Raw genomic sequence first — 14,331 nt, 5'->3', positions numbered from 1 at the left:
GTGTGTGTGTGTGTGTGTGTGTGTGTGTGTGTGTGTGTATATATATATATATATATATATATCATAATCAGTATGCCTAAATCATGCTGGTTGGCATTTTTGGATATATGATATTTAATATCTCACTGAGTAATATCAGTTTACTCTCTGTAAATAGTTAATATCATCTAAAAGTCAAGCACATTAATTATCGTCCACTGTGCCTGCATGTTTTGGGTATTCTAACAGTTCCACTATTGACAAAGGCCATAAAAGTAATTAACAAGTTTATAAGCAAAAGCTTTCAAATTTCACTGCATTTTCATTTCACATCCAGGTAGATGCACAAACAAAGAACATTTCCTTCCCCATATCCAATTAGGCAGATGTTTTTGTAAGTATTGTGAAGTTTGTTTGATGATGAAATATGTTAATGTCACATAATAGATGACTATGCATTAATCCATTACAGTATGTGGGAGAAAGGATTACAAGCATGTGTAAGCTTTACTGGTCATATGAGCAGGACTTTTCAGCCATAGGAAGCTGACAATTAAAATAGCAACACTTACCACAACATGGTTCCTCGGGTGTTCCTTTCATAAAGAGCATGCAAGTAGCTGTGTTGACAAGTTTTTTTAACCTTGAATTCAGATCCTGAAAGATCAAAATGACATTGATCATATTCACTAGACAAATAATAACTTGCATTTACAAGTTTACAACAAATTCACCCACAAAATAATCTGCAAGAAAACACTCTATTAGTCATTATTTCAACATTCAATATAACTTAAATGACTTAATATACAATATTCTACTTTTGTATACAGTATAATAATATAAAGTGTTTATCAAAAATCAGAAGCTAAAGGATAATCTGAACAATGTTTTTTTATAACTCCAAGCAATTAAAAAACTTGCATATCTCAATGGGTTATTTTAATCAGTACTCTGAACTAAATTAAGTTGAAAAATGTGTACAACCTTATTCATTCAAACTGTACAATCTACACATTGCTTTATAGGACCTAAACTGAAAACATCGTATAATACTGCTTAAAATACTTTCTGTAAAACAGTAGAAGTAAATATTACATGAAGTTAAATGTGATAAAATGTTACCAAAATTACAACAAGGAGAAAAAATTGTTTTTAACATTTCTTAATAATGCACTGAAGGATCTAAACTCAACAAAAAGAAAGAATTGTATGCTCTTGACTGCTCATGTTGTTACATATAATTACTTTTAATACAAAAATCATTTTAAAAAGTTATGCATTTACAACACTATCAGCTTTCTAATAAAAAATGATCATTTTAGAGCAAGATTTATGAATTAACAAAATATTAAGATACATTTTCAGAAAAACTTCAAAACCTATTTGAAGAAAGTATTGTTTGTTTGTTTCTTAATTATGCACAAAGCTACACAAGGGCTATCTGTGCTCTGCCCAACAAAGGTATCGAAACCCGGTTTCTAGCATTGTAAGTCCTCAGACATACCGCTGTGCCACTGGGGGGCTTGAAGAAAGTAAAGAAAACAATTAAGATTGTGGAGTACTTCAAATTATGAAGTTAGTTTTCAATGTACAACTTTTAGATAACATAAAGCTCAGATACTTCATAGGATAGATTTACTGCCAGTTATAGTAAACTGAATTATTATTATAATATTACATCAAAACTCCAAAACTGTTAACACAGCATAAAGCACAATATATATAAATATGCACACACACACACAAACTTTCTGAGTGTTCACTGTAAATAAAAGCATTTACATAAAATACCTCAACAGATTTAATACTTGAGATATTTTATGAAAAACATTTTAAAACTTAGTTTGAAGAAAAATTTAAACATGCTTAAATTTACAATACTTACAATACATCATTGACTTCAAGACACGTTTAGATCTCAAACATCAAAAATATGCATATCTGTGTTTGAATTGATACCAAAAATCCTACCCGGAAGGGTAACTCGGGCAGGTATCCGGGTACCCAATAAATTTCCAACCACTATCGACACAACAGTTTCTAATATTCAGAAGACAAGCCAATATGAACCACATTGCCACACAGTTTAAGTTTACTTCATGTGCAATGTTGTCTATTTTTCTAGCAAAAGCATATCTAAAACTGCCAATAATAAAAAATTATGAATGTTTGGATGAAAAAGTAAAAGAAAACAGTAAATGATATAATTATAAATGAAAAATGAAAAGATGTTAATCCCAAAACTTTTTTGCAGCCATCATGTATACTATAGCATAGGCCTGCAAAGTATAGGCTACCATATGTATTCTCACTATTGAGGTACTGAAACAAATTCAAACACATCTCTCCATTTTTTAACTTTTCACCAGTTAGTAATGACCACCAATTTAGTGGTTATGAAATTAATATCAAAGTATAAAGCTTCCAATAGTTTCTTCAATTGCATGCTATTAACTTATTGATATTGGTAAGGAAACAAAGTAATCTTTAACAGTTCATCCTGGCTGACTGTCATTACACAATACTTGCACTGCACATGCAACATTTCTACATGATGATGACACTTAGGTTGTACATTTGCATGTTTACATACAGACGGATGTTACGGCATCTACAGCACTGACAGTATAACACACATTGAGAGATTACAAGACATTCTCACTTAAATTGCAGTGAAGTAAAACAACGACTATATAGCAACAATCGGCACATCCTGATACCTCAAATTATAACAAGCAGCAGCTAGCTACAGATGAAACTAGTTAAACTAGTTATACAAAAACATAGAAATTTTTGGAAGATCATAATTATATTGATACAATAATTTATAGTATTTACTCTTACAAATCACACAGGTTTGAAAGTTTCCTATGAATGATAGGCCTCATTTCTGTCCTAGAATGTTGATCATGCTGTGCCATAAAATGGAGATAACAATGAACTGACTGCATTTAGTGAATCAGCCAATAATCATTTAACAATGAAAAATTTTAAATGGACTATTCAAAATTTGCTGCTTACTTAACTGGTTCTTTGTCTCCTATATTCATTATTGTCAATAGAAAAGGTAAAAATTAGTATGGTATAAGCAACTTTTAAGAGTATAATGGATGGTTCAATAACTTGATTTATAAGGTACTTGAGGATTTTTGTACACTGTTAAAATTTGCCCACCACTAGAACTTCATCTAAGTCTGTATCACTACGACTGCATCAACTTCCATCTTCACTCTCTGTGTCTTGACTTTTTTTTGCTTGTTTCTGACTTTTGAGTTTTTCTTTTCTCTGAAAAATAATAGTTTGTCTGCAGCTCTGTTTACATTACTTTGACTTATACTTTGCATAACTTAATTTTTTAAGAACCGAGTAACAGTTGTGACAGATGGGTACCCTGTGAAAACACTATTACATATGTCTTGAAATCATAAGATTTTTAATATATCTTAAAACATACTAACTAATCTTCATAATTAGTGTATCAATACTAGGCAATCCTGTGATTCCAAAATAAAACCATATGTGCCTAATACAGGTGTTTTGTTCAACAATCTAATAACTTCATGATAACTTTTCACCACCGAGATATTTTATAATTGCTAATTAATGATTGAATGTTTTCTGAAATAAAAAGTTACATTAATTAATTAGAGGCTACTTAAATATAGATTTCATACTTCTATTGAAGGTGATGGCTCTGCTGGAGGTTGTACAATCATTTTTGTTGCTTGTTGATGTACTTTCTTTGTTAAAGTAGGGGCATCAGCTCCTTCTACCTTATCAACCACTGTGTTTCCCTGGTGGAAGAAATAACAATATTTATGCAGGAACAATATATCTGTATATTACATAGAATTTTGGTATAAGTCAAATGAATGAAAAGCTAAGAATAGTTCACTGGTGTGTGTGTGTGTGTGTGTGTGCATGCATATGTGTCGTTAACATGTTACCAAATTAATTCGTAAAATACAAGAAACTACATTATCTTAGAATTACATTATTAATTCATTTGTGATATTAAAATATTAAATATCAATTGATAGGAAAATTTGAATTTATATTAGATACAAAATATTAATCAAAATTACATATACATTTACTCTCAAGTGATGTAAGAAATATATTTCATTACATATGTATATATATATATATATATATATTAATTAAATGGTTATAATTAGAGCTGGGTCATTAATATGATTAACCCTGAAGCCCATTAACCTTTTCCCATCTGTTTTCTTTAATGGTTTTGTTGTTGTTTGGCATTTTTTGGCACAAAACAACTAGGCTGTCTGTGACAAACAACTGGTAAAAAATGTTAAAGTAAAATTTTTATAAAATGTAAAAATAAATCGAGTGAAAACTAAACAATGTCCAAAATTCAGATAAAAGATTTAAATCAAATTAAAAAGACCAATGGCTCATAAAAATTTAAAAATAAAATCAAGTTGGACAGTGTCACCATCGTCAATCACATGATCCAATATCAGGGCTAAACCCTTAGAAAACGTGTATAAAATGGTGCCATAACTCAGAGTCATAACGATGGCAGGACAATAAAATGTGGGCTATTTGTGACTTGAGTGTCACAAAGGTCACACATTGGTGGATAAGTCCCTCATAAAAGAAAACGACGAGTTAAAAACTGTGACCAATGCATAACTTAGCCAAGACAACTTCCTCCTTCTGATACTTATGGAAACAAGATGGCCAAAGAACAACAGAACGATTTATCTGGAAAAGCTTGTTATGACGTTTTTCACTCCAAGTCCGCTGCGAAATGGTGCAAAGCCGAGCCTTCAGTACAGGACCGTAGCCCATATATGGGATAGGCACGGCTGTGACAGCACCAAAGCAGACAGACCAAGCTGCAGTGTCAGTGAACACGTTCCCACAAATACCAACATGGCCAGGTATACAGAAAAACTGGATAATAATGGAAGATAAAAGAAAAATGGGCCAGTCGTTGTTGAATACCGATTAGATCATGGTGAGAACTAATGTTAAGCAATTCCAGGTTTAGTAGAGAGCTAAGATAGTGAGTGTAAATAGTACAGTCAGTGTACTGTATAGCTTCTACATGATCCATGGCAAGAGAAACAGCATACAACTCGGCAGTGAACACAGAAACTGTAGAGGGGATCCTGCGAGCAACTATCGAGCCACAGCAAACCATGGCAGAGCCTACAGAATCACCGTATTTCGAACCATCCATGTAAACTGGAATAGAAGGATGGTTTGAAAGATGTTTGCTAAAGAGAAGATTGTACTTCCAATCAGGAGTATCCGCCTTCCTCAGATTACTCAAGGAAAGGTCATATTTGGGGATAGTAATAAGCCATGGTGGAATAGGCTGATCATTGTGAATAGCAATGTCATCCAATGCCAGACCAAATTCATCCAGTCGTGCCTCGATACGAAGGCCAAAAGAAGGAATTGCAGATTGTCTATTCTGAAAGAGCATGGCCCACCGAGGAAGAAAGACACAACCTCAGGTGGGATCCTGTGGTATAGATCAAAGCTTGGTAGCATACTGTAGAGAAAGTTGCAAACGGTGGAGGTGAAAAGAAGGTTCATGGGGCTTGGTGTACAAACTCTGGACTGGAAAAGTGTGGAACACCCCTGTGCAGAGCCAAAGCCTCAGATGAGGAGTGGGATACTTTGTAGTTACAGAGGCATTGTCTCCCTTATTGTATTTAAACAGCATCACATGCTGAATGTGTGTTTCATCATGTGCCATCACTATAAGGGATTAGAGTACATTAAACTTTACACATTATATAGGCTACACTAACATGACGTTTAGGTGGTTCATTTAACTGTTATATGTGATGTACGTTGTTTTTTTTGGGGGGGGGGTAATGAAAGTGTTTCATAATGCAACATTAATTTATTGATGACCTAATACATCTGTGTATGTGTATATATATAGTCCTAAAGTAACAACTATTTGTTTTATAATACAAGTTGCATCAAATACTGAAATACAAATATAATTTTATAACTGCAAACCTCAATCTAGTAGTGACATTACCCCTCATGAAGAAGTGTATTAATCTCCAAAGTAAAGTTTGCAGTGTGATAAATAACAACCTAAATTATGATTTCTATGGAAGAATTATAATAACTATTCAAACATTACTGGCCATCTTACACTAAAATAAATTGAATTACTATATGCCATTTTTCTTCTTTTTCCACCTTTTCAATGAATCATAATAAACCTTGTATCTTATTCTTTTTATCTCATATATAACTAACACCTGTCTATTAAGTATATAAATTTTGCAGATATATTTTGAGTATTTGACTCAGAGTTGAAATTTGAAGTTCAAATGAACCCTTCTCTTCTCTAAATGAAAAACTCGTATACAAGTTATCTGTTGCTGCTTATGTTTTAGAGAAATTCTTACCTTTAGTAAAAGAAATGTTGGGACTGATGTAACACTGTAGTGCTGAGATATATCCGGTAATGCCTCAGCCTCAACCTGCAAAAACCACAGAGGCCAAAATATGAAAACAACAAACAGTTTTTATTCATAAAGGAATAAAGAAACTAAAACAAATTAAAATCAATTCATGTATTATTCGTACTGCTGTATTACATTAAATGTCCACAATTAAGCTAAACTGAATACAGAAAATAACAGTATCAGCATTTTTTTTTATGAACTTGTATTTTAACAGTTTATTTTAACTTCATTTTAATAAAGTTTACCAAGCAGGCTAACATTTTCTAAGACCATTTTAATGTACTGACTTAGTAGTGTATACTTTTAAGTTAAACATGAAAACATTTAAAATACTATTTGTACTAACAGGTAACTCTTCCTAGAATAACTATGTTGAATTAGCTCAACTGAAAGGTTACTGAAAAAATATTATGGAAATAATGAACAGAAGGTATCCAATAATTGTTTTTATGTCTATTGTTAGCAAATGAAATTACTCTGTGCTAAACAAATCAAAGCTCACTACACAAAAATATGAGAAATACTTTTTTCACTTAGATTTAAAGTTAAAAGTAAAATAGAATTAAGTAGTCATGCTAAATTTCTTTGTAGAAACTGACATTAATTATAAATGGATGATAATGTTACATCCCAAAATTATAAAATTATCATAAAATCATAACAGTAGTGACTAAAGTTAATATTTTCTTAAATTTAAATTGTATTTCCCGATAGATACTTACATCTTCTCACAAAAAGTTTTCTCAATTTATACTGCCCTATATCAGTGCAAATTTTCCCTTGCCGCTAGACTTGATACTCCAACTTATCTCTGCAAACAAATATGCAAATGATTATGCAGCAACCCCTCCACCAATAAGAATGCAACACCATCCCTATCGCAACTAGCACCCTCTCTAATTTTGTGGCTGTTAACCACTTCGAGCTTGGTCATGTCACACCAAACCACAACAGAACTGGAGAGGATGGATGAGAAATGTGAGATAGGTAAGTATCTATCTGAAATACATTTTCAGTTTAAGAAAATGTTAACATGAAAAAGAAGACAATCATCAAGAGAAAAGGGAAGAAAATGCCAGGTGAATAAAATGGCAAATTCTACCCGTAAGGTTAAAGGGAAAATGGTTACTAGAGAGGTGAGGATTCTACAGAATAAACAAATGGAATCATGGAAGGGAACAATACGTGTCATATACCATTGGTGAGCCCTAACCGGGCAAAGGAGGTGGGCAGGATTGGAATGGTCATAAAATTAGGAAATGGAAGGAAGAGAAAAAGATGTGAAGGTAAAATTTCCCCCTTAAACACCCAAAATCTTAGAACATTCTGGAAAGAGGATAACATAGGAACTATTAAACAAAATGTGGTGAACATCAATCACGAACACATCAGAACAACAGTGTTTGCACACACCAACAAGAGCAAGAACAGGAACTTCAAGGAAAAGTGGTATAACACATACCAAGACAAAAATTCAAATGGTGGACTGGGAAGAGCATGGAGGACCACATTGAAGTGTTAATCAGGAAGGGAAGCAAGTTCAGTAAACCAAAACGTGGTAGATAATGCCACCCTATAGTCCATAACAGAGGAAACCAAAAAGCCCTGTTCAAAAGGTCAAGACAAAAAGGATGTTACGTGATGAACAGTAGGATGGGAAGAACTATAACTCCTTCAGACAAACCAACAGCAGTATGTGTACCATTTACACTGGTAAATCGCCATAGAAGAAGGACAAACAGGGTGGGAAACGAAGAAAGCTACACTGGAAAGTTGAGCCCTTCAGGTGAGGGACCAGACAAAGTCACGCTTGAAGATGGAGTGCAGGTATGGACAGATGACACTTGTCAGAGTGGGGCTGATGGAGGAGTGTCGGAGATAAAGGAAAAGGGGGAGACAACACCAAAATCCAACACTGCAGTGGAAACCCTGTGTCAGCCAGCCCATACAGAGATACCTGCAGAACACTACAGAGTGGTCTGAAGTATGGCAAGGACACGTGTGAGGAGATGAATAGGAGGATATGCATACAGATACCAACCCAACCAAGAGGAATGCGGGCTTTGAGAAAAGCCCATGTCTCCAAAAGAGACAGAAACTCTCACACAGTAGGAGAAGCAGAGGATGAAATTTTGCACAAGAAACATTCCATAGCTCCCAACTAAAATTGAGCAGGTAGGGCCCAATGGAGGAAGGAGTTGAAAAGCATCCTGAGCCAACCCACCATGACAGCATCCTAGAGAAGAAACTGAGGATGTAGGGCTGAGTCTTCTGGTGAGGAGGCAAGAAGCAGCCAGACGTCCATGTAATGGTGGAAACGAAGGCCCCTGGAATGAAACAGGCAGGCAAAAAATGGGATCCCAAGGAGGAGGAAATGAAATAGGATTGTTAGACAATGGGGGAGATGAATGGAAGTAGAGGACCAGACATACTAAAACAACTTTCAGAACCCATGGATTGACAACCAAGGGCCTACAAATGTGGGGCACATTGAAAGAGTCTGGCAACCATCAGCTCTAACCTGAGAATGGTGGTCTGAGTAAGACGAATACAGGAAAAGGTAATCAAATTATTGGGGTCCAATCCCCACTAAGGGAAAAGCAACACCAAACTCTGAGTACAAATAAGGGAAGTCGGACCAATGATAATCAAAAGTATGATTGTCCACAGTAAGTGGGGGTTGAGGCATACTGACCCCCATATGCAAATGCTCTCCAAATCAACTCGCATGAACCACAATATCCAGGGAAGGAGAAAACTCTAAATAATGACTCAAAGGCTCATCCCTGAGAAAGGCAGGGGTGGAACCATAGGAAATCAGAGATAAGGACATAACATATCTGAATAACCAATCCAACCATAGGGCAAGTCCTCCTGAAACTATACACAACTGAGAGGCACATTCAGGAAGGGGAAAAAGGTTGACCAAATCCAAAACTTCCTGATCATTGAAACTTTAAGCAGGTATGATAGGACAATCATCAATTTGTTCTGATTGTTGCATGAAATTGGTCAACTCCCAACAGACCAGAGCCATCACTTCACGAGTAGAGAATCATGCTTTTGACCCATTGAATGTTGTCTCCACTGCAGCAGTAACAGCAGTTGTAGACATGCCACTTGAAACTGCAATTGCATAACTCACAAGACTGAACGAGGAGAGAAGATAAATAATTTGTAACTCTTCACACAAGAGAACAAAAACAGTAAATAACAAAGTAACTGAAATTCGATGACGAGAAACCCACTTTGAGACTAAAACAAAGAACCCAACATAAACAATCGAAAAATCAAGGAATCCATCTTAATTGAACAAAACAACCCTACTCTAAACCAACACCCCGGGGTGCCAAGATATCTCTTCTAAGTTTTGCAACAGTATTCAGTCATGTGACCTCTTTGTTCAATACCGTGTATATACATCCGTGTCAGTGTAAATTACTTGTACCTGATGATGACAAAACCTTGTACACTTGCTGTTATGTTAAACTTATATTAAAGCTTTTCTTTATTACCCATTCAAGCCGTCTCCAACCATTAAAAGTAACTGAAGTAGAAAAATTAAGAAAGTAAAAAAATTGTGGAGAGGCTAATGGCTATAAGATTAGAGGACACTAGTTACGAAAGGGGTACTGTCATACTCCTATTGGTGGAGGGTTGGTGCATAATCATTTGCATGTTGGTATGTAGAGATAAGTGGGACTATCAAGGCTAATGGTGATTGAAAATTTGTGCCAACAGAGGAGAGTATAAGTCGAGAAAGCTTTTTGTGAGAGGAGGTACGATATCTTTTCAGAATAGTATTTTTTTAGTTACTATCAATGCAGAAATACAATGAAGCAACCAAGTAATCTGCCTTTACTGGCAATGGACTGGCATATTCTCCAGGGGAATATGTAACCATTATCATCTGCTTGTGCCAATAAAGCTAGAGTTCAGCACCAGTTCCTAAGTGCTGTCTCGGCAAAGAAATGATATGACCTTTTCTAACTTCAATGAAGCTTTATTTAAAACTACTTTACATGGAATAAATTTAAATTGGATTTCATAAGTCATTAAGAATGGCTTAGGAAAAAATGAAGAGGTTAAATTTCAATGTTACATTTCTTCACTGAAAAATTTGGTGATATATTTTTAAAATAAAAAATACCACTAAAAATCATTAAGAACAGGCTCTACCAACTGTCATTTTAAGAAATTAAAACACAAAAATTGCAGTTTAATCACCCTGATGGATTCTTCTTTATACCAAAATTAAAGAATAAAATAAAATTATAACCTGTTTCCTAATGTGACTAGCCATTCCTTTAACTTCAGTTTAAAACCACGTTCAAACAAGTAGATTGACTTTTACAACCAGTGATTGGTTTAAATAAAGATTTGAATTGTGTATCATAAAACATTGTTTGTGGATTTTAATATTTTACCTGTAATTCTATGCAAAATTTAACAAATCTCACCTTTAAGAACTTAACTTCTTTTAGTTGCCTTTCACTTGTAAGTTCTTTCACAACATCATCCATCATCTGGCACTGGGATGCCCATTCAGCCCAGAAATGGACAACATTTAGATGATTTCTAAAGAAAAGTTACAAATTCATAAGGGGTCTCACTGACTTTTAGAAAAGCTTGAAGTATTAATTGTCCAGTCATGAAATAACTTTCTATATGTACTTTTCATGCATACCACTAATTACGTTTAGATATAGTTATCACTATCACATGTACATTAGGTACTTAAATTTATTATGTATAACATCTATTTTATCTTTTTCCATAAGAATCCCTCTTCAAAAAATAAATTTTTATCAGTTAACCATGAAGTCTCAATTTAAGCAAGCCAAAATATTTAAAACATGTTAAATTTTTCTCATTGTCTAATCTGACTGGCTGATTGTGGATTCGTTTAGACTTCGCTATAAACATACCAAAATCAGCAGAATTTAAACTAATTTTTTTACAACTTCTAAATAAATATCAAAATTGACTTATTCTAACAAGTCATTTGCTATTTTCAGCATAAACTTGGTCAGAAACTGTGATATTTCAGTATAAATCATAATCAGAAGCATCTGAATAACAGACAAAGTGCATAAGATGACCTTCACAAAAGGTTTTAGCAAAGGTAACAATGGATGAGCTTCAGTAAAATCTCATTCACAACTTTCCAAGATCCAATAAAAAAAACAGCTTTAACTTTCTAAGAAACAGCAGCAGAAGAATCTTTCTTAATTATTTTCTCAAAACTCTTTTTTGCCTTTTTTCCCTGATAACTTTCTTTCAAAGGATATCTCATTGCGGACACGCCCATACCAACTACATTTATAACACATGAAACATCTTTTCACTTTACAGTAACAGGAAGCATAGGATCATCTAGTTTTCCATGGTGTTCTATATTTGTTTCCTATGCTTTAAAATTGGAAATAGTACAAAAAAATGGAAATAATAGTCAAAGGTACTGAAGTTACATATTCTCAAAAAAAAAGCCATAATCTAAAGATATCACTCAAGTACATTTTCGAGATGTTACACATTTCACATTTATCACTAATCTAGGCCTGATTAAGCCATGAAATTAGGGATAAAAAAATTAAAATGGCAAAGCTTTCTAAACAAAAATCCATACACAGACCTTATTTATTTAAAATTCAAACCTTATCCACAAGAAGAATACGGTAATCCTTTGATAACTCAGAATTTGATATAATTCGGCATCCCTGAAAAATATTCAGACTTTCGAAATATGCAAGAAAAGTTCTCACAAGCAAACAGCTAACTTCCTCACAGGAAAATTTCGTTTATAATAAGAGAAATATATATGTATCTGTTCAGAGCACAGTGTAATACATTGTAATCATTTGATAGACACAAATATTGACTTTCTATTGGTTGTAGATGATATATAATTAAACTTAAGAGAGAGAACTATCAACGAATTCTGAAAGAGTATGTGACTGGAGGGGTCTGATTTTCTCATTTGATAGCTCTGTAACCAAAAAAAATTGGAGGCTATAAAAATTATGGTTTATCTGACCAATGCTGATTTTATAGTGAGTAATTTACATTGAATTTCAAGATTTTTTTTTTGGGGGGGGGGATAAAATAGAGAGGAGAATATACTTAGAGAAAATGTGTTACATTTGTCACACTAGGAGAAATTCAGGATTTTTAAAAATAATGTCTTATAGGATTAAGAACTCAAAACTTATATATACCATCCAAATATGGATTATTAGCTTAGATTTTATGCTACACTAATTGCTATAGCATAAACAAAATGTAGTTTAATAAAATTTTGAATGTAAGTCACTAAAATCTTGTGGCATGCACAGTAAAGTATACCCGGGGTGAAAGGGGCATAACTCGCTACATTCCAAGTTGCTGAGCAGTGACAAAAGGTCACGCGGTACCCCAGCAGTCTCTCTCTCAGTTGAGCTTCAGTCAGTGTACTGTGCATTGTTCATTAAGTTCACTGAGCAAGTTCAACTACATGTTCGTAAAAACATATCTTGATCACTTGATTACAAACTAAAGTTGAGCATGTGATAAGCAAGGTGTACTAGTTTTCACTTTATATCATTGTATCTGACACCTCCCAAAAGTATTGTCACTTCACTACATCATCCAGTTTTGAAACATTGAAATATTCAAATGACATTAAAACTGTTTGAAATTAGTTTGATAGAATATTCTAAAATTCAAAACCTTTTAATTTTTTTTAATTTTATATGCACACATCAAACTACGCTATACTCAATAATGTGATGTGACAAAAACTGAAAAAGATTCTTCTATACTGACTTAATAATCATAGGCAAATATTGCTAATTGATAATAATAATAATAATATATTAGCAATAAATAAATAAATATATATTTGGGCTAAAAACAAAACGACGTGTTTTTTTTTACCACCTAGGATACCCTGACACCTAACTTTCCTCATCTAAGAGGAAACTAACCATTAGACCCTGATCCCCCAAATACCCATCAGTACTTCCTAAGTTAAATTTAAAAGTAAAGCTCAATCATCAATGTACAGATCTAAACTAAAGTATTAAACCCAACCATCCCCTCCTTAAACCTTCTTCAACAACTCAACACTTAGTTAGAATAATTTGTTCGATGTGTACATAAATAAATATGTATTTACTTATTAACGTCAGTTACTATTTTCCAAAACTCGTCCTTAGTTTTCACCTCCCTCACAGAACCGGCCATTCTTCCGAAGTCAAAAGAGCAGCGCTCTCTGGATATTCATGTTACTTTTGTTTGGTGATTTAACATGAACTAAACAACTACTTATCTACCTACTCAAAGTTCCTTTTTTTTTGTTTCAGTATTTAACATAAACACTGCCAATACTTATTTACCTCTCTATAACTTATAGAAGAAGATTTCGAAATGTTCTAGTAATATGAATAATGCAGGAAGGTCAAATAAGAAAAATTTATGTTATATTTAGATATATTTAAAATATTTTTATGTATATCCTTTTCGCCAAAATTTTGATAATGTGTAAATGTAAACAGTAAAATGTTAAAGTTAAATATATACATACATGTAACTGATTAGGATTGAAAAATGAACATTTCCATTTAACGAATGGAAACAATTAATACATAAAAACAAGTACTATAGTAGGAGGGACATACAGACAAGATAAACTTCCCGCATTAAACATTTTAAATGGAGACGAATCATCTGTAAAGTATTGTTACGACAGCGGAAGTCACGTGACCCTAGTAACACGTCATGATATTCTCGAAGGTTCTTGAATGCTCGAGTGTGTACTAGATGTGCGGTATTCTTGTATATAAGACCGCCAAGATGTGACGGCAACAATGGAATTGAATTGCAAACAGAGATAGAGACG

At 33.6% G+C, this 14,331-nt stretch overlaps 1 protein-coding gene across 1 annotated transcript in view; it reads right to left on the bottom strand.

Moving 5' to 3' along the window:
• Positions 1–13,741, bottom strand: part of LOC106470626 (glutaredoxin-3-like) — a 32,817-nt gene extending 19,076 nt beyond the window's left edge. Inside the window, exons 1-5 of the mRNA XM_013931190.2 lie at positions 13,609–13,741; positions 10,913–11,030; positions 6,393–6,467; positions 3,657–3,776; positions 552–636 (exon numbers count right to left, since the gene is read on the bottom strand). Coding sequence (XP_013786644.1) covers positions 552–636; positions 3,657–3,776; positions 6,393–6,467; positions 10,913–11,030; positions 13,609–13,676 — 466 coding nt within the window. The 5' untranslated portion in view covers positions 13,677–13,741. The remainder of the gene's footprint in view (positions 1–551; positions 637–3,656; positions 3,777–6,392; positions 6,468–10,912; positions 11,031–13,608) is intronic.
• Between the last annotated feature and the right edge of the window lie 590 nt (positions 13,742–14,331).

The sequence above is a fragment of the Limulus polyphemus genome, unplaced genomic scaffold, assembly GCF_000517525.1.
Source record: "Limulus polyphemus unplaced genomic scaffold, Limulus_polyphemus-2.1.2 Scaffold4124, whole genome shotgun sequence".
NCBI classification, from domain to species: Eukaryota; Metazoa; Arthropoda; class Merostomata; order Xiphosura; family Limulidae; genus Limulus; species Limulus polyphemus.
Note: the sequence above shows the minus strand (reverse complement) of the source record. Positions and strands in the feature narration are given on the sequence as shown.